This window comes from Tetrao urogallus (assembly GCF_951394365.1).
Source record: "Tetrao urogallus genome assembly, chromosome: 4".
NCBI lineage: Eukaryota > Metazoa > Chordata > Aves > Galliformes > Phasianidae > Tetrao > Tetrao urogallus.
Window position 1 is genome coordinate 65,796,294 of NC_136817.1, and position 19,405 is coordinate 65,815,698.

Consider the following 19,405-nt stretch of genomic DNA (forward strand, 5'->3'; position numbering starts at 1 on the left):
TCAGGGATTTTGCTGCAGTGTCTTCAGTTGAGATTAGATTGGCAGTGATCCTTATCGAAATTGGGTGAACCTCCACAGGCTGATATTTCCCACTCACTTCACATCCAGGTCTGCAGGAAACAAGGACAAGACTGGGGCCATGGGTATGGACATCTTGTTGTTTTTCTTAGGGAGATTGTATTTTATTTTATTCAAGTTACAGGTTAAAGAATACCTGGGAATGGGTTACAGCACCTATCCATCTGCATGTTATCTCAGAATCTGTGCACTGCTGACATGTAGCCGAGTTCTGCAGCTCAGCTGGTCTCTGCATCTCTTTCTGGTTTCTCTGCAGAAGCTGCTGTGTGCAAGGCAGGAGCTCTGTGGTATGGCATTGGTCAAGACAGCCATCTGTCCCAGTAGTATGCTGAGTTTATGTCTTTGATAATATCCTTTGGGTTTTCTTCTTCAACCACAGGCGCTTCCGCCCTTTCTAGAGTAAAGAACAACCGTCCCACTGTACCTGTTTTAACACTCCGAGGCTGCCCGCTGTCTGTCAGTGACCTCACACACTGCTAAGCATTTTGTCTTCCTGCAGCTTTGCACATACAGTTACAACAGTTCCTTGAGGCTGGTGTTATTTGCTTCTTCCCTGGGGACTTCCTGGCTTTCCTGCTATGTTTTGACAACGTGTGAGGCACTGTTCTATTAGCTTTGCAAGAAAACCCTCTGGATGTTAACAAGCCAGGCAGTTCTGACTGCTGGAACCACTGTTGTGTGAGCAAATGAGCGGAAAGTGTTTGGGAAGTGGGCTCATCTCATTGAGCCTCCAAGCACTGTGGTGAGAGCAGAAAGCCGGAGTGAGGCCTGCTGAGGTCTGTGAAACAGAAGGAAAAGGGTATTATGAGGCTGTAAGACATGTGATGTTGGCTTGAAGTTGATCAGATGTGTTGCAAAAAGAAGAGTAAGAGGGTTAATCTATTACAGAACACAACTAGATCCTTGAAATCCCATCAAGCACGTCAGAACTGTGGACTCCTAGGCCTCCATCCATTTCCCAGCAAGACACGTGTGTTATACTGCTTGTGTAGGCTCTTCCTGTTGTCAATTTCTTCTCCTCAACCAAAGCAGAATCCATGCTGCCTTTGCAATGGGATGAGGAGCTGAACCGATGGCCATGCCTTGTGGATGGCTGTTGTTGTCCCGTATTTTGTGAGGTGCTGAAGCAATCTGCTTCTGCCTTTCACTGGGATTGTGACCAAAGTAGGAAATTCCTGATTTCTGAGGTTCAGAATGGTTGATCTGGGAGGGGAGCTGTTGGCAAATGAGGATGTTTGCACGTTTCTGGGACTGGATTCTCTCCCTGAAATGGAGCACGGTTGCTTACCCACGGCATCTCATGTTCAGAGTCATGTGAGGAGAAGCTCTACAGCTGGATTGCAGGATAAGCCAGGAAGGGCTATTGCCTGCCTCAGTGTGGATGTCTTTGTTCCCTCTTTTCTCCCTGTGACAGTGTGATTCTACTGTGGGTCATTCCCAGCTACCTAACAGGTACCCAGAAGTTCCCCTCCTAAACACAGAGCTGCCCTTCCTCTTGGTCCTCGTGGCTCACAGATGGAGCTGGTTTCCGCAGGAGTCCACTAGCCTCTGCTTGCTGTGGGGCTTTCAGTTGAAAAGGCTGGGAGAGATTTCCCACCATGGATCCCTGCTCAGACAACCATATATATTTCAGTGTAGTTCGGACTGGATATTTTTCTTTTTTTGAAGCAATAGTGCTGTTGATTGTAGAATGTTCAGTCGTTCTGCACCTCTGGAAATTGTGAATGAAACCAAAGATCACTTTGAGAGCATTAAGAGTTAGAAGTGTTTATTTGGGAAGACCTTGGAAGTGAGAGGGAGGTTGGGGTATGAGAGCTGAGTTTTGGGTGTGACTGAGGGTGTGATCCTGAGCAGGAGCAGCCAAACGGCGGCGCTGCATCAGGGCAGCTGTGTGTGCTGCTGGTGGGATCAGTGCGGTGCTGGAGGAGGACGCCTGTGTGCCTTCTGCTGAGCAGCGACGCAGCACTGCTTGCTTACGCTGAGCTTGGTCCTGCAAGCGATCGGCTTGTGGTGAGCGCGTGTGACGCGTGGCTGTGCTGATTGCAGCACTGCTGACCCTTCCTGCTGTTGACATGAGAACATCTGATCTGTTTAGCAAGGAGGAATCCAAAGTGTCAATGAAGATGTCTGAATTTTCTCTTCAATCACAATCTTGCCTTTGAAATTGAGGTTTGACAACAATGAAGAGAAATACCCAGTTGTAAATAAAAGCAGAGCTTTTTAAAGGCATTGTGGTGCTTATAAGCTCACTTAGATACCTTCAGGATTGACCTGCCTTTATAATACTCTTCCCCTTTATGCTTCTCTGCCATTATTGTAAACTGCTTTTGGTGAATTACAACGTTGAGCCAAAAATTTAGCAGTGAATGCAGTTGTTGTGTAACAATCTCTCCTTCAGCATTAGTGCTGCATGCTGCAGATATTAATGCAGCTCATGGATCTTCACTGGCACTTACTTTCACTGGCAACTCCCTCTACAGTGCGTGATGGTGATGCTGATGGCAGTGAGGAGCAGGAAGCAGGCACAAGCCAGGTTCACCCACAAGACTACTTTGCAGTAGAAACTCGGCATGTTCTCATTGCTTGCTCCTTCAGGAAGAAAGGAGAGAGAGGAAAGAGGAAAGGCCTAGCTGCTGACATCTGCCTGCATCCTGAAATGCTTGTAGCCAGCACAGACTTTAATTTGGCCTCTTATACCCAAAGCAGCACTGCTGGCAGAGCCCCTGCATCCCCTCTGCTGGGTTACCTGCATGCGGGCCCTGTTGCAAGTTGTCATTCGTGTTGACCTGGCTGCTCTGGGTGTTGGCAGTGGGTGCTGCTGTTGTTGTGACAGTAAGGAGAAATGGATGAATTCAGCAATATGCAATAAATCTGCCTTCTGCCATCCCTCCAGTACACAGGCAACACAGGGGATTTGTAGGACCCATTTTGAAAAGTGTTGCACTGTAACAATGCCCAAGGATGGAAAGAGAAGGCCTAGGGTTCCTAATTCCTCGGCAGCACACTCAGAGATCTTTCTTATCAGGAACAATGTTTTGAGAGACCTGGGAAACTTTTCTTTCCACACTCCAACCTCCACCTCACCAGTGAGTGACTGTTTGAGGTGCTGTAAACGTAGGGAGGCTGTCAGGACATTCAGGATTATGTGAGGAGAGGAAGGAGGTGGCTGTGGACTTTGTAAAAGTCATCCGTCAGAGCAGAGCTGGTGGGCAGAGAGCCTCTATGGGGAGGAGCAGTGCGTGTGTGATGAGACGGCTTGGCAAAGAAGCAGGGACATGGGGAGTGTGGGCGATGGGCGGATGGAGAAGGCAGGGGCAGGGGAGGTGGGTGTAAGCGAGGTGGGTGAAGCTGCTGCCGACCTGGGAAGAAGGTGGGTTGTCCAGAGCTGATGTGGAGCCCTGGGTTGATGTAGTTGATGCAGAAATAGATTCCCTCGTCTTCTTCCCTGAAGGACTTCACCACCAGCCTAGAGGTTTTCTCTCTCCATGATGCCTCAAAGCTCAGGGATGTTCTCTCACCCCCATAAAATGCGGTGGTGTTTGAAAAGAAATTAGAGACAATGAAGTGAAGGTTCCCATCCTTATCCAGGCGGATCCAGGTTACTCTATAGGACGTTGTGTTTCTCCAGCAGTCCAACTCCAGCCGCTGTCCCTCCTGGGGCTGTATGTTCCTCCTGTTGGGGAACCTGACCACTACTGCATCCCGCTGCCCCTGGGCACCGGTGCAGCCTGTGGGCAGAAGTCGGCCATGTCCGCTCAGGTGCTGCTCAGGAAGAGCTCCCGGGGCCTTTGGACAGGGCTCTTCCCAGCCAGCGCAATGCGTGGCAGGCAGGCTGCCGGCTCTCGAGATGGATGCTGCCCTTCAGAGCAGCCCTTCAGCTGCCTTCTCACGGCTGCTGCCAATTTCCCAACTTCTCCAGAGTTTTTTGTTTACTAACAACTACTTAATCCCTCTCTTTCCCCTTCCCCATCCCCTCCAGGAACACCTGTCTGAACAGGCTCTGTTCCTGCTGCTTATCGCACTGCAGTCTCACTGCTCCCACTTCCCTGTGCAGTCTGAGCAGCCCTGAATTCTGTCCTTCCCTCTTCCATACTCACAGAGCCCCAGGCTGAGCAGGAGGAGCAGCGGAGCGCGGGTGATGTTTCTCACTGCACTTTGGAGGCAGCTTATGTAACTTATAGGAGAGGATGTGATGTCATCAGGACCCTCTGCTGTGAAGAGCTGGCATTCAGAAAAGAATGATTTCTGCAGCACTTCAGTTGTTGACCTAGAACTCGAGGTTGTTTATCAGAATAGAGTTGTTTTTGGTGATGCCAAATGGTGTTTGCTATGATTACTTCATTTGAGACTCTGACTGACAATGTTCATGCTTGAAATCAAATCAGCAGCCATAAATTGCTGTCTGAGCCTTTTGGGGCACTCTCATCATGTCCACTTTTGCAGTTCACAAGGAGAAGTCCTGTGCCATTGTTGTGGACTGCAGTTGTATTTTATGCAGTGGATTTTATTTTAATATATCTTATTCTATTGCATTTATCAAATGATCCATGTGCGCTTCTCATTTCAGGGTCCATGCATTGCTGACATGTAGCTGAGTGCTTCAGCTCAGCTGTTCTCCACATTTCTTCTTCATACTTTCTGTGCAGAACCCGCTGTGTGCAGGGCAGGAGGTCTGTGATGTGGTAGCCATCACTACAGCCCCATGTCCCAGACTCATGCAGACTTATTTTCTTTAATTTAAATTTCTGTGTTTTTTTTCTACAACCACAGGGACTTCCACCCTGCCAAAAAAGCCCAGAAAGGTCCTCAGCACTGAGGGCCCTTGCTGCTGCCTGCAGGTGACCACTCACGCGTTGGTAAGTGCTGGGCTTCCTGCAGCTTTGCACATACAGCAGTGACAGTTTCCCTGGGCTGGTGTTATTTGTGTCTTCTGGTGTTATTTCCTGGCTCTCTGGTTATTTCTGATGTGTTGTTGTGTTTCTATTTTGCAAATGTGCCCCCTGTTCCTGATGCCAGAATCCAGGCACTGCTGTCTGATGGAAGTGCTGTTTGGTGAGAAATTGGGCCAAAATTGTCTGGTTATCCCTGGGCTCATTTCATTGGGCCTGTAAGCATTTTGGTGAGTAAGGAAAGCTGCTGTGGAGCCTTCTAGGGTGGGGTAACTGAGGTCAGCCAAGGTGGTTGATCCACTAATCCAAAGTTTTGCTGAGTGCTCACCTGCCGAGCAGTGACCATCAGCAGCACTGATAGTGCAACTGAGAGAGCTGGGAAAGGGAGATGAGCTCTCAGGTTTGGAGATTCTTCCTACCCTTAAAAACAGAGGCATCATCATTTAATATTAGTAATGGCTGTGGTGAAATTGATTTTAAATTATTTATTTTCATTAAACAATTAATCAATGATGTATAGCTGTGGAGAAGATATACAAAATCCTGGAGGAATGGGAGATTGTGACATGTTTTGGACTGGGCTCAGGAAGTCGTGAGTTTGAGATGAATGATCTCGTTCTTTGCAGAGGGGAATTCAGTTGGAAAAGCTGGGAGAGATTTCCCACAGCACTGCTGGCAGAGCCACTGCCTCCCCATTGCTGGGTTACCTGTATCTGGGCTGTGCTGGGAGATGTCCTCCGTAGTGACCTGGCTGCTTTGGGTGGTGGCAGTGGGTGTGGTGGGTGCTGCTGTTGTTGTGACTGGAAGAAGAAAGACAGAATACAGCAAAATAGAATAAAACCGCCTTCTGCCACCACTGCCAGGACAAGGCAGGACAACGGGTGGAACTTCATAGGTCCCATTTTGAAAAGTGATGCAGTGAAACACTGCCCAACCATGGAAATAGAAGGTGAGGGTTCCTACTTCCTGAGCAGCACATGCACACATCCTTCTTATTCAGAATAGAGCTTTGAGAGACGCGGGAACCTTTTCTTTGCATAGTCCAGCCCACACCTAACCTCTGAGTTACTTTATGGGATGTTTCCAGCATTCGGGATTTGTTAGGACAATCTGGATTATTGTGAGGTGAGGAAGGATGTGGGAGCTGCGAACCTTGTAACTCTCATAGCTCAGAGGCACAGATGGGATGGGGAGGAGCTGCTGGGCTGTGCGACCACCTGTGTGTCTGGGCATGGCTGGTACTGTGAGCGGAGCTGGAGGGCAGGGAGCCTCTATGGGGAGGAGCAGTGCGTGTGTGATGAGACGGCTTGGCAAAGAAGCAGGGACATGGGGAGTGTGGGCGATGGGCGGATGGAGAAGGCAGGGGCAGGGGAGGTGGGTGTAAGCGAGGTGGGTGAAGCTGCTGCTGACCTGGGAAGAAGGCGGGTTGTCCAGAGCTGAAGTGCAGCACCTGGTTGATGTAGTCGACGCAGAAATAGGTGCCCTCATCCTGTGCCCTGAAGGACTTCACCACCAGTCTGAAGGTGTTGTCCCTCAGTGATGCCTCAAACTGCGTAGATTTTTTGTCACCCCAATAATAGGTGGTAGAGTACCATGGGTAGCGGGAGACAGTGAAGTGAAGTCTCCCATCTTTCTCCAGTCGGATCCAGGAGAGGGGTGTGTTTCTCTGGTAACGCAGGCACTCCAGCTCCAGCCGCTGTCCCTCCTGGGGGTGCTTCAAATTCCTGTTGAGGAACCTGGCCTCCATCGTGTTCCTCTGTCCCTGGGCACCAGTGCAGCCTGTGGGCAGAAGTCGGCCATGTCCCCTCAGGTGCTGCTCAGAGGGAGCTCCCGGGGCCTTTGGGCAGGGCTCTTCCCCACCGGTGCGGTGCATGGCAGGCAGGCAGCCGGGCTGTGAGGTGAATGCTGAGGGAGAGCTTCGGCATCCAGCTCTCGAGATGGATGCTGCCCTTCAGAGCAGCCCTTCAGCTGCCTGCTTGGAGCTGCTGCCATTTCCCAGCTTCTTTAGCAGCTGATTCCCCACTAACAGCTGCTACATGCCCCCTCTCTCCCCTTTCCCATCCCCTCCAGCATCCATTCCCCTTGCTGCGTAACACACTGCAGTCCCACCTCTCCCACTTCCCTGCACAGTCACTGAGCAGCCCTGAATTGTATCCTTCCCTCTTCCATACTCACAGAGCCCCAGGCTGAGCAGGAGGAGCAGTGCAGGAGACCCGGCCATGGTCCTCGGGGCGGTGCAGCGGAGCGCGGGTGATGTTTCTCACTGCACTTTGGAGGCAGCTTATGTAACTTATAGGAGAGGATGTGATGTCATCAGGACCCTCTGCTGTGAAGAGCTGGCATTCAGAAAATATGATTTCTGCAGCACTTCATTGTGATCCAGAACTTGGGCTGAGATTTTTTAAGGTGCCTCAGGAATTTTGCTGCAATGTCTTCAGTTGAGATTTGACTGACAATGTTCACTCTTGAAATCAAATCAATCACCACCAACTGCTGTTTGAAACATTTGGGGCACAATCATCATGTCCATATTAGCAGATAACAAGAACAAGTCCCTTCCTGTTGACAGGGATTGCAAGTTGTATTTCATGCAGTGGATTTTATTTTAGCGTGTTTCATTATGTTCTATTTACCAATTTAGCCATGTGCATTTCTCATCTCAGGGTCCATGCATTGCTGACATGTTGCTGAATGCAGCATGATTTTTTGTATTCTCCACAATTCTTCTTTATACTTTCTGTGCAGAACTCACTGTGTGCAGGGCAGGAGGGCTGTGACGTGATAGCCATCACAGCCCCATGTCCCAGACTCATGCAGACTTATTTTCTTAAATTGAAATTCTTGTGTTTTTGTTCTACAGCCATAGGGACTTCCACCCTGCCAAAAAAAAAAACAAAAAAAAACAAAAAAAACCCCGCACCTTATATGCCTCAATGCTGAGGGCCCTTGCTGCTGCCTGCAGGTGACCACTCACACACTGGTAAGTGCTGGGCTTCCTGCAGCTTTGCACATACAGTAGTGACAGTTTCCCTGGGCTGGTGTTATTTGTGTCTTCTGGTGTTATTTCCTGGCTCTACTGTTGTTTGTGATGTGTTGTTGTATTTCTCTTCTGCAAATATCCTTCTTTTTCCTGGATGCCATCTGGCTCCGCTGTCTGATGGAAGTGCTGTTTGGTGAGAAATTGGGCCAAAATTGTCTGGTTATGGCTGGGCTCATTTCATTGGGCCTGTAGGCATTTGGGTGAGTAAGGAAAGCTGCTGTGGAGCCTTCTAGGGTGGGGTAACTGAGGTCAACCAAAGTGGCTGATCCACTTACACAGAGTTGTGCTGAGTGCTACCTGCCGAGCAGCGACCATCAGCAGCACTGATAGTGCAACTGAGAGAGCTGGGAAAGGGAGATAAGCTCTCAAGTTTGGAGATTCTTCCTACCCTTAAAAACAGAGGCATCATCATTTAATATTAGTAATGGCTGTGGTGAAATTGATTTTAAATTATTTATTTTCATTAAACAATTAATCAATGATGTATAGCTGTGGAGAAGATATACAAAATCCTGGAGGGATGGGAGATTGTGACATGCTTTGGACTGGGCTCAGGAGGTCGTGAGTTTGAGATGAATGATCTCGTTCTTTGCAGAGGGGAATTCAGTTGGAAATGCTGGGAGAGATTTCTCACCAGGGATCCCTGCTCAGACAACCATATGTATTTGAATATAGCTGGGAGTCAATTTATTTTATTTAAAACATTATTGGTGTTGATTGTAGAATGCTCAGTCCATCTGCCCCTATGAGAAAACTGCGAGTGAATCCAAAGAACACACTGAGAGCGTTAAGAATTAGTTGGTTTTAATCGGGAGTACTTCAGAAGTGGGAGGTGGGCTATGAGAGCTGAGTTTTGGGTGTGATTGAGGGTGTGATCCTGAGCAGGATCAGCCAAACGGCGGCGCTGCATCCGGGCAGCTGTGTGTGCTGCTGGTGGGATCAGTGCGGTGCTGGAGGAGGACGCCTGTGTGCCTTCTGCTGAGCAGCGACGCAGCACTGCTTGCTTACGCTGAGCTTGGTCCTGCAAGCGATCGGCTTGTGGTGAGCGCGTGTGACGCGTGGCTGTGCTGATTGCAGCACTGCTGACCCTTCCTGCTCTTAGCATGGGAACATCTGACCAATTTAGCAAGGAGGAATCCGAAGCATCAATGAAGATTTCTGAATTTTCTCTTAAATCACAATCCTGCTTTTGAAATTGAGGTTTGACAACAATGAAGAAGAATACAGAATTCTGCCTTAAGGGAGATTCTGTGAAAGGCACTGTGTTGGCTCTAAGCTGACTTTGAGCTCTCCAGGATCGACCTGCCTTTATGATACTCCTCCCCATTTTGCTTCTCTGTCTCTACTCATCATTTCTTCCAATGAATTACAAAGTTGAGCCAGAAATTTATCAGCAAATGCAGTTGTTGTGTAACAGTCTCTCCTTCAGCATTAGTGCTGCATGCTGGGGAAATTAATGCAGCTAATGGATCTTCACTGGTAATCCTGACCAGTGTGAAAAGGCCAAAATAAGCGGTTGAATAACGTTTTGGATTCAGGCAATTTCAACCCCAGTATGATGATATCAGGATGGCCGAGTCAACGCAGTTTGTGATTTCTTGTCTGTTTATAATTTCTGTTAAGAAGTCCAATACTACCTGTATATAATTTGTTGTCTGTAAGTGCAGAATGTGATAAATATTTCTGAATCTAAAGCTAGTGAGGAGGAAAATATGGAATAGGAAATTAACAGCGTTCCTACTGCATTCCCTGTCTCCTGGCTATGAAATGGCTGCATGAGGGCAGTAGGCAGGGAGCCCATTCCCCTGGGGGAGCGGGCTGTGCTCTGTGGTGTGAGGCTGCAGGAACCTCTGCAGGCTGTCAGGTGCGACTTACTTTGGCAGTGTGTGATGGTGATGGTGATGGCAGTGAGGAGCAGGAGGCCGGTGCCAGCCACTCGAACCCAGAGGAAAATATTACAGATGGAATGCAGTATGTTTTCGTTGCTTGTTCCTGCAGGAAGAAGGAGAGGATAGAGCAAAGACTCAGCTGCAGACATCTCCCTGTGTCTTGAATGGCCTAAAGTCACCATAGACATCAATTTGACCTCTTCTGGTCAAAGCAGCACTGCTGGCAGAGCCCCTGCCTCCTCAGAGCTGGTTTCCCTGCATCTGGGCCCTGTTGTGAGTTGTCTTTCATGGTGACCTGGCTGCTCTGGGTGCTGGGTGTGCGTGTGATGTGTTCTGCTGCTGTTGTGAGTGGATGGAAAAATGGATGAATGCAGTGAGATACAACAAAAGAGCCTTCTCCCATTGTTGCCAGGCCATGGATGATCCTGTGGCCAGCATATCGGGTGATTCAGTAGCGCCCATTTTGAGCTGTGATTCCCTGACACTGTGATGTGAGGTCTGCTTGCATTGCTGAGCTGCCCAGCCATGGAATCTGGGGGCTGTGGGCTCCGAATCTCTTTCCAGCACCCTCAGAAATTCTGAGCTCTTTAGGTGGTTTCATCCCGTCATTGGCAGCTCACTGGCACTGTGATTCTGTGATTCACTGTGATTCTCTTCTACTGAGATTTCAAAACGCTTGCAGTCAACACAGCGTTGAATTCATGCTGTTCCAAGCAATTCAGCACTGCTGGCAGAGCTTCTGCCTCCCCACAGCTGGGTTACCTGCATGTGGGCCCTGTTGCGAGTTGTCCTTCTTGATGACCTGGCTGCTCTGGGTGGTGGCTGTGCGTGTGGTGGGTGCTGCTGTAGTTGTGACTGGAAAGAAGAAACACGTGAATACAGTGAGGCACAACAGAAGAGCTGCCTCCAATCTGTGCCAGGACATGGCCAGAAGAGGAAGAACTTCTAGAGGGTCTCCTTTGACCAGTGATGGTTTCACATGCTGCCCAGCACTGAAAACAGAATTTGGACTCATAATTTCTTATCAGCCCCCTCCGCATGTGTCATCTCTGTTATACAATATGTCCTGAGAGTCACAGGGATTTTTTTAGTTTCTTTTTGAGGTGCTCTAAGCATATGGATTCTGTCAGGATGTAGAGGTCCAGGTGAGGTGAGGAAGGATGTGGTGGCTGTGGACTCTGTAACTCTCATCATTGTGAGGTTCAGAGGGGATGGGGAGGAGCTGCGGGGCAGTGTGACCATGAGCTGGGCTGGTGGGCAGGGAACCTCTCTGAGGAGGAGCAGTGCGTGTGTGATGAGACGGCTTGGCAAAGAAGCAGGGACATGGGGAGTGTGGGCGATGGGCGGATGGAGAAGGCAGGGGCAGGGGAGGTGGGTGTAAGCGAGGTGGGTGAAGCTGCTGCTGACCTGGGAAGAAGGCGGGTTGTCCAGAGCTGAAGTGCAGCACCTGGTTGATGTAGTCGACGCAGAAATAGGTGCCCTCATCCTGCGTTGTGAAGTTCTTCACCACCAGCCGATAGGAGCTTCCTCTCCATAACACCTCAAAGTTTGGTGCTGTTTTCTCACCCTCCTGCAAGGTGGTAGAATAGGAATGGGTACTGGAGATGAAGTGAAGGTTCCCACTCTTGTCCAGGCGGATCCAGAAGAGGGGTCTGTTTCTCTCGTAACGCAGGCACTCCAGCTCCAGCTGCTGTCCCTCCTGGGGGTGCTTCATTTTCCTGTCAAGGAACCTGGCCTCCATCCTGTTCCTCTGTCCCTGGGCACCGGTGCAGCCTGTGGGCAGAAGTCGGCCATGTCCCCTCAGGTGCTGCTCAGGAAGAGCTCCTGGGGCCTTTGGGCAGGGCTCTTCCCTGCCAGTGCGATGCATGGCAGGCAGGCAGCCAGGCTGTGAGGTGAATGCAAACGCGTGGGTGCTGTGCTGGAGTCCCTGGGAACCCAGCGTTGAGAGCACCGTGCTTTCGAGATGGATGTTGTCTTTCACAGAGGCCCTTCAGCTGCCTGCTCGGGGCTGCTGCCATTTCCCAGCTTCTTTGCCAGGTGATTCCCCTCTAACAACTGCTACATGCCCCCTCTCTCTCCATCCCCTTCCCCTCCAGGAACACCTGTCTGAACAGGCTCTGTTCCTGCTTGTCCCACTGCTTGTCCCACTGCTCCCGCTTTCCTGCGCAGTCACTGAGCAGCCCTGAATTCTGTCCTTCCCGCTTCCATACTCACAGAGCCCCAGGCTGAGCAGGAGGAGCAGTGCAGGAGACCCGGCCATGGTCCTCGGGGCGGTGCAGCGGAGCGCGGGTGATGTTTCTCACTGCACTTTGGAGGCAGCTTATGTAACTTATAGGAGAGGATGTGATGTCATCAGGACCCTCTGCTGTGAAGAGCCATTGTTCAGCCTCTCATGTGAAACACAGTGAGAAAAGATTTCCGCAGCACTTCATTGTGATCCAGAACTTGGGCTCATTTATCGTGACAGCGTTGTTTTTAATGGTGCCTCAGGGATTTTGCTGCAGTGTCTTCAGTTGAGATTAGATTGGCAGTGATCCTTATCGAAATTGGGTGAACCTCCACAGGCTGATATTTCCCACTCACTTCACATCCAGGTCTGCAGAAAACAAGGACAAGACTGGGGCCATGGGTATGGACATCTTGTTGTTTTTCTTAGGGAGATTGTATTTTATTTTATTCAAGTTACAGGCTAAAGAATACCTGGGAATGGGTTACAGCACCTATCCATCTGCATGTTATCTCAGAATCTGTGCACTGCTGACATGTAGCTGAGTTCTGCAGCTCAGCTGGTCTCTGCATCTCTTTCTGGTTTCTCTGCAGAAGCTGCTGTGTGCAAGGCAGGAGCTCTGTGGTATGGCATTGGTCAAGACAGCCATCTGTCCCAGTAGTATGCTGAGTTTCTGTCTTTGATAATATCCTTTGGGTTTTCTTCTTCAACCACAGGCGCTTCCGCCCTTTCTAGAGTAAAGAACAACCGTCCCATGTACCTGTTTTAACACTCCGAGGCTGCCCGCTGTCTGTCAGTGACCTCACACACTGCTAAGCATTTTGTCTTCCTGCAGCTTTGCACATACAGTCACAACAGTTCCTTGAGGCTGGTGTTATTTGCTTCTTCCCTGGGGACTTCCTGGCTTTCCTGCTATGTTTTGACAACGTGTGAGGCACTGTTCTATTAGCTTTGCAAGAAAACCCTCTGGATGTTAACAAGCCAGGCAGTTCTGACTGCTGGAACCACTGTTGTGTGAGCAAATGAGCGGAAAGTGTTTGGGAAGTGGGCTCATCTCATTGAGCCTCCAAGCACTGTGGTGAGAGCAGAAAGCCGGAGTGAGGCCTGCTGAGGTCTGTGAAACAGAAGGAAAAGGGTATTATGAGGCTGTAAGACATGTGATGTTGGCTTGAAGTTGATCAGATGTGTTGCAAAAAGAAGAGAAAGAGGGTTAATCTATTACAGAACACAACTAGATCCTTGAAATCCCATCAAGCACGTCAGAACTGTGGACTCCTAGGCCTCCATCCATTTCCCAGCAAGACACGTGTGTTATACTGCTTGTGTAGGCTCTTCCTGTTGTCAATTTCTTCTCCTCAACCAAAGCAGAATCCATGCTGCCTTTGCAATGGGATGAGGAGCTGAACCGATGGCCACGCCTTGTGGATGGCTGTTGTTGTCCCGTATTTTGTGAGGTGCTGAAGCAATCTGCTTCTGCCTTTCACTGGGATTGTGACCAAAGTAGGAAAATTCCTGATTTCTGAGGTTCAGAATGGTTGATCTGGGAGGGGAGCTGTTGGCAAATGAGGATGTTTGCACGTTTCTGGGACTGGATTCTCTCCCTGCCGTGGAGCACGGTTGCCTACCCACGGCATCTCATGTTCAGAGTCGTGTGAGGAGAAGCTCTACAGCTGGACTGCAGGATAAGCCAGGAAGGGCTATTGCCTGCCTCAGTGTGGATGTCTTTGTTCCCTCTTTTCTCCCTGTGACAGTGTGATTCTACTGTGGGTCATTCCCAGCTACCTAACAGGTACCCAGAAGTTCCCCTCCTAAACACAGAGCTGCCCTTCCTCTTGGTCCTCGTGGCTCACAGATGGAGCTGGTTTCCGCAGGAGGCCACTAGCCTCTGCTTGCTGTGGGGCTTTCAGTTGAAAAGGCTGGGAGAGATTTCCCACCATGGATCCCTGCTCAGACAACCATATATATTTCAATGTAGTTCGGACTGGATATTTTTCTTTTTTTGAAGCAATAGTGCTGTTGATTGTAGAATGTTCAGTCGTTCTGCACCTCTGGAAATTGTGAATGAAACCAAAGATCACTTTGAGAGCATTAAGAGTTAGAAGTGTTTATTTGGGAAGACCTTGGAAGTGAGAGGGAGGTTGGGGTATGAGAGCTGAGTTTTGGGTGTGATTGAGGGTGTGATCCTGAGCAGGAGCAGCCAAACGGCGGCGCTGCATCAGGGCAGCTGTGTGTGCTGCTGGTGGGATCAGTGCGGTGCTGGAGGAGGACGCCTGTGTGCCTTCTGCTGAGCAGCGACGCAGCACTGCTTGCTTACGCTGAGCTTGGTCCTGCAAGCGATCGGCTTGTGGTGAGCGCGTGTGACGCGTGGCTGTGCTGATTGCAGCACTGCTGACCCTTCCTGCTCTTAGCATGGGAACATCTGATCTCATTAGCAAGGAGGAATCCGAAGCATCAATGAAGATTTCTGAATTTAGTCTCAAACCACAATCTTTTTTTTCTATTGTAAGGTGGAAATGGAAAATGTTGTGACTCAACCATACCTAGTTCAGCCTTTTGGGAGAGTCTCTGCAAGGCCCTGTGCTGCTCTGGTGGCTCAGTGCTGCCTTAGAGCAGCTCCATATCCATCCCCCTGAACCATACCCTTCCCTGTTGTGGCATCTCTATCACTACCTCAGGGTGCATTCAGCTGATCGCAATGTTGAGCCAGGAATTTCAGCAGAAAATCCAGTTTGTGTTCTGGTACTTACACCAGGTTCAGAATAGTATAGGCAATGCAGTTTGGTAGAGGAAGATGTCTGTGTTTATAATTTCTTGTCTGACATTGAAGAATGTGGTAAATATTCTAATCCTGGAGGTAAGGATAATTTGGAAAAGGATTTTAAAAGGATGTCCTTCAGGATTCCCTATGTCCTGGATGTGCAATGGCTGCATGAGGGCAGTAGGCAGGGAGCCCATTCCCCTGGGGGAGCGGGCTGTGCTCTGTGGTGTGAGGCTGCAGGAACCTCTGCAGGGTGCCAGGGTGCGACTTACTTTGGCAGTGTGTGATGGTGATGGTGAAGGCAGTGAGGAGCAGGAGGCTGGTGCCAGCCACTCGAACCCAGAGGAAAATATTACAGATGGAATTCAGCGTGGTTTCATTGCTTGTTCCTGCATGAAGAAAGAGAGGATAGAGCAAAGACTCAGCTGCAGACATCTCTCTGTGTCTTGAATGGCCTGAAGTCAGCACAGACTTCAATTTGACCTCTTCTGATCAAAGCAGCACTGCTGACAGAGCCCCTGCCTCCACAAAGCTGGGTTACCTGTATCTGAGCCCTGTTGCGAGTTGTCCTTCTTGGTGACCTGGCTGCTCTGGTTGGTGGCTGTGGGTGTGATGTGTTCTGCTGCTGTTGTGAGTGGAAGGAAATACGGATGAATACAGTGAGATACAAGAAAACAGCCTTCTCCCACTCCTACCAGGCCATAGAACCTGTGGCCAGCATAGGGGGGTACTTCATACAGCTCATTTTGGGCTGTGACACTGTGCCCTGACACTGTGATGTGAGGTCTGCTTGCATTGCTGAGCTGCCCAGCCAGGAAACCTGAGGGCTGTGGGCTCAGAAATTCTTTCCAGCACCTTCAGAAATTCTGAGCTCTTTAGGTGGTTTCATCCCCTCATTGGCAGCTCTCTGAGAAAGATTAGAATTTTCTCTTCTTCTGACATCCCAAAATGCCTGCAGTTGGCACAGCCTTGAATTCATGCTGTTCCAAGCAATTCAGCACTGCAGGCAGAGCCCCTGCCTCCCCATGTCGGGGCTGCTGTTGTTGTGACTGGAAAAAAGAAATAAATGAATACAGTGAGGCAGAACAGAAGAGCTTCCTCTTGTATGTACCAGGACACAGCTGGAATAGGAAATACTTTTATAGGGTCTGATTTAACCAGTGATGGTTTCACATGCTGTCCAGCCCTGGAAACAGAAGGATTTGGGCTCATAATTTCTTATCAGCCCACTCAGTATGTGTGAATTCTTTATTATCTCTGTTGTAAAACATGTTCTGAGAGACGTGGGGATTTCTGAGTTTCTATTTGAGGTGCTGTAAGAATATGGAAGCAGCTGGGAGTTAGAGGTGCAGGTGAAGTGAGGAAGGATGTGGCGGCTGTGGACTTTCCTCAGAGGTGCCTCTGGGGCTGTGGACCACCTGTGTGTCTGGGCAGGGCCAGTACCGCGAGCGGAGCTGGAGGGCAGGGAGCCTCTATGGGGAGGAGCAGTGCGTGTGTGATGAGACGGCTTGGCAAAGAAGCAGGGACACGGGGAGCGTGGGCGATGGGCGGATGGAGAAGGCAGGGGCAGGGGAGGTGGGTGTAAGCGAGGTGGGTGAAGCTGCTGCTGACCTGGGAAGAAGGCGGGTTGTCCAGAGCTGAAGTGCAGCACCTGGTTGATGTTGCTGGTGCAGAAATAGGTCCCTTCATCCTGTGCTGTGAAGCTCTTCACCACCAGCCTGTAGGTGTAGCCTGTCAATGATGCCTCATAGCGCAGAGATGTTGTCTTGCTCTCTGGGTAGGTGGTCCGGGAAAGCACGGAAATGTAGACGATGACGTGAAGTTTCCCATCCTTGTCCTGTCGGACCCAGGAGACACCGCTCTCCCTGTTGTAAGGCCAGCACTCCAGCTCCAGCCGCTGTCCCTGCTGGGGGTGCTTCAAATTCCTGTTGAGGAACCTGGCCTCCATCTTGTTCCTCTGTCCCTGGGCACCGGTGCAGCCTGTGGGCAGAAGTCGGCCATGTCCCCTCAGGTGCTGCTCAGGAAGAGCTCCCGGGGCCTTTGGGCAGGGCTCTTTCCCGCTGGTGCGGTGCGTGGCAGGCAGGCAGCCAGGCTGTGAGGTGGATGCGAAGAGAGGGCCTCAGCATCCAGCACGCTTGGGTGCTGTGCTGGAATCCCTGTGGACTCAGCATTGTGAGCACCAGGCTCTCAAGATGGATGCTGCCCTTCAGAGCAGCCCTTCAGCTGCCTGCTCGGGGCTGCTGCCATTTCCCAGCTTCTTTGCCAGGTGATTCCCCACTGACATCTGCTACATGCCCCCTCTCTCCCCTTCCCCATCCCCTCTATTAACACCTGTCTGAACAGGCTCTGTTCCTGCTGCTTATTGCACGGCAGTCCCACCTCTCCCGCTTCCCTGCGCAGTCACTGAGCAGCCCTGAATTCAGTCCTATGGCTTTGCCCTTTCTTTTCCCATGGTCCGTTTTGCCCAGTTTCTTGGCTGTGCTGCAAGGGGAATGCCTTCACCCATTGTCCTCCTTCCTCCCAGCACAGGTGCCCCGTAAGCCGCTTCCATACTCACAGAGCCCCAGGCTGAGCAGGAGGAGCAGTGCAGGAGACCCGGCCATGGTCCTCGGGGCGGTGCAGCGGAGCGCGGGTGATGTTTCTCACTGCACTTTGGAGGCAGCTTATGTAACTTATAGGAGAGGATGTGATGTCATCAGGACCCTCTGCTGTGAAGGTCCAAGGTTCAGTAAAGAAAGATTTCTGAAGAACTCCAGTAGAGATCCAGAACTCGGGCTGTGTTCTGTTATAACACTGTTTTTAATGGATTTTGTAGCCGTGAGTTCAGCTGATGTTCAGACTGGCAACAGTTCTTGAAATTTAGTCATCCATTCTAGACTACTTTCTCTCAGCCATTTGGAGCACTCACAAACATCCACACCTACACAAAATGGGACAAGTTCCATGATGTGGAGTCCGGCCCCAGGCTACATTTCTTGACCAAGGCTCTGCCACCTTCACTTGCTCATGCATCTGTGGTCCGGTGTGGATGTCAAGGCATGCTGTTTTCTTACAGAGCAAACAAGAAGTGGGAATGTTTTACAGCATGTATTCATATGCAGTCTTGATTTCTGAGTCCACGTATTGCTGACATGTAGCTGACTTCTCCAGCCCTGTTCTTCTTTGCAATTGTTCTGCAAATGCTGCTTTGTGCAAGGCAGGTCTGTGATGTGAAGCCCATCCAAAAAGCCACATGTCCCAGTGGCATGCAAATTTTTACTTTTTTTTTCAAAGCAGACTTTTTGTGGCTTTATTTTACAACCACCAGGACCTCCACCCTGACTAATATACGTGTCAATATTCATTGCCTTTGATGTTACCTTAGGTGACCACTCACACATTGGTAAGTGCTGCAGGTTTGCCCACACAGTACTGATAATTTCCCTGGGCTGGTGTTATTTGTGTCTTCTGTTGTTATTTCCTGGCTCTACTGTTATTTGAGATGTGTTGCTGTGTTCCTCTTTTGCAAATGTGCCCCCTGTTCCTGGAAGCCAGAATCCAGGCACTGCTGTCTGATGGAAGTGCTCTTTGGTGAGAAATTGGGCCAAAATTGTCTGGTTATCCCTGGGCTCATTTCATTGGGCCTGAAAGCACTTTGGTGAGTAAGGAAAGCTGCTGTGAAGCCGTCTAGAATCTGTTATCCTAGGCTTTTTTTGATGTGTTAAGACTTGTGATGTCAGCAAAAATTTGATCAGCTTTTTTCTTGCAATACAATGAGAAAATTTGATTCATTCATCCATTAAATAACATCACAGGAATCCGTGTCTCAAATTCTCATCTTGATGGGGGATTTCCAACACTCAGATGTCTACTGAGAAAACAACACAGTGAGCTGCAAGCAATCCTGGGGACTCCTGCCGTGTTGAGGATAACTTTCTGGTCCAGGTATGAGGCAAACTGTCCAGAGGAGTAATGTTTCTGGACCTGTACCTCACCGGCTCAGAGGATCTCATTAAAGAGGTTAAGATTGGAGGCACTCTGGGCTGCAGAGACCATGGTCAGGTGGAGTTTGTGATCTTGAGGATCTCAAGGATCCAGGTTGTTCAAGGATTTGCTGCCTGCGATCCCCTGAGAAGCTGTCCTTACAGACAAGGGAGTGTAGCAGAAATGGCAGCCCTTTAAGGATGCCCTTCTGAGAGCATGAGAGCAAACTGAGGAACAAGAGGAATTTGTGCAGGTGGTGGAAGCAGAGATGTGTGGACTGGGAGGAATAAAGAAATGCTGCCTGGACATGCAGAGATGGGATAAAAAAGCCAAGGTGCAGATGTAACTGCGTTTGGCAAGGGATGTGAAAAAGAAGAAGGTATTCTACAGGTACATTGATCATAAGAGGTAGACTTCTCTCTAGAGTGAGTACCTCCTGTGATTAAAGAGAAGGAAAAAACTGGCGTGGAGAAGGCTGAGGTACTCAGCGAGTTCTTGGCCTTTGTCTTCACTGGCGGCCAAGCTTCTTCTGTCTCTCACCTCTCTGTACCTCTAGCTGGA

The 19,405-nt window shown here is 49.8% G+C and overlaps 2 protein-coding genes across 2 annotated transcripts; both read right to left on the reverse strand.

Moving 5' to 3' along the window:
- Positions 1 to 2,324: 2,324 nt before the first annotated feature.
- Positions 2,325 to 7,188, reverse strand: LOC306945448 (uncharacterized protein; the record flags this gene model as incomplete). The annotated part of the gene is given in 6 exon segments (XM_079534171.1): positions 2,325 to 2,510; positions 2,514 to 2,545; positions 2,548 to 2,667; positions 5,675 to 5,767; positions 6,378 to 6,746; positions 7,143 to 7,188. Coding segments are annotated over 6 exon segments (846 nt in total).
- Positions 7,189 to 9,469: 2,281 nt separating this feature from the next.
- On the reverse strand, positions 9,470 to 17,484 carry LOC306945449 (T-cell surface glycoprotein CD8 alpha chain-like; the record flags this gene model as incomplete). Its single annotated transcript, XM_079534172.1, has 6 exons — positions 9,470 to 9,492; positions 9,883 to 9,999; positions 10,659 to 10,751; positions 11,304 to 11,343; positions 16,533 to 16,861; positions 17,439 to 17,484. The coding sequence occupies 6 exons, from the start codon at positions 17,482 to 17,484 to the stop codon at positions 9,470 to 9,472; spliced, it is 648 nt and encodes a 215-aa protein (XP_079390298.1).
- Positions 17,485 to 19,405: the final 1,921 nt, after the last annotated feature.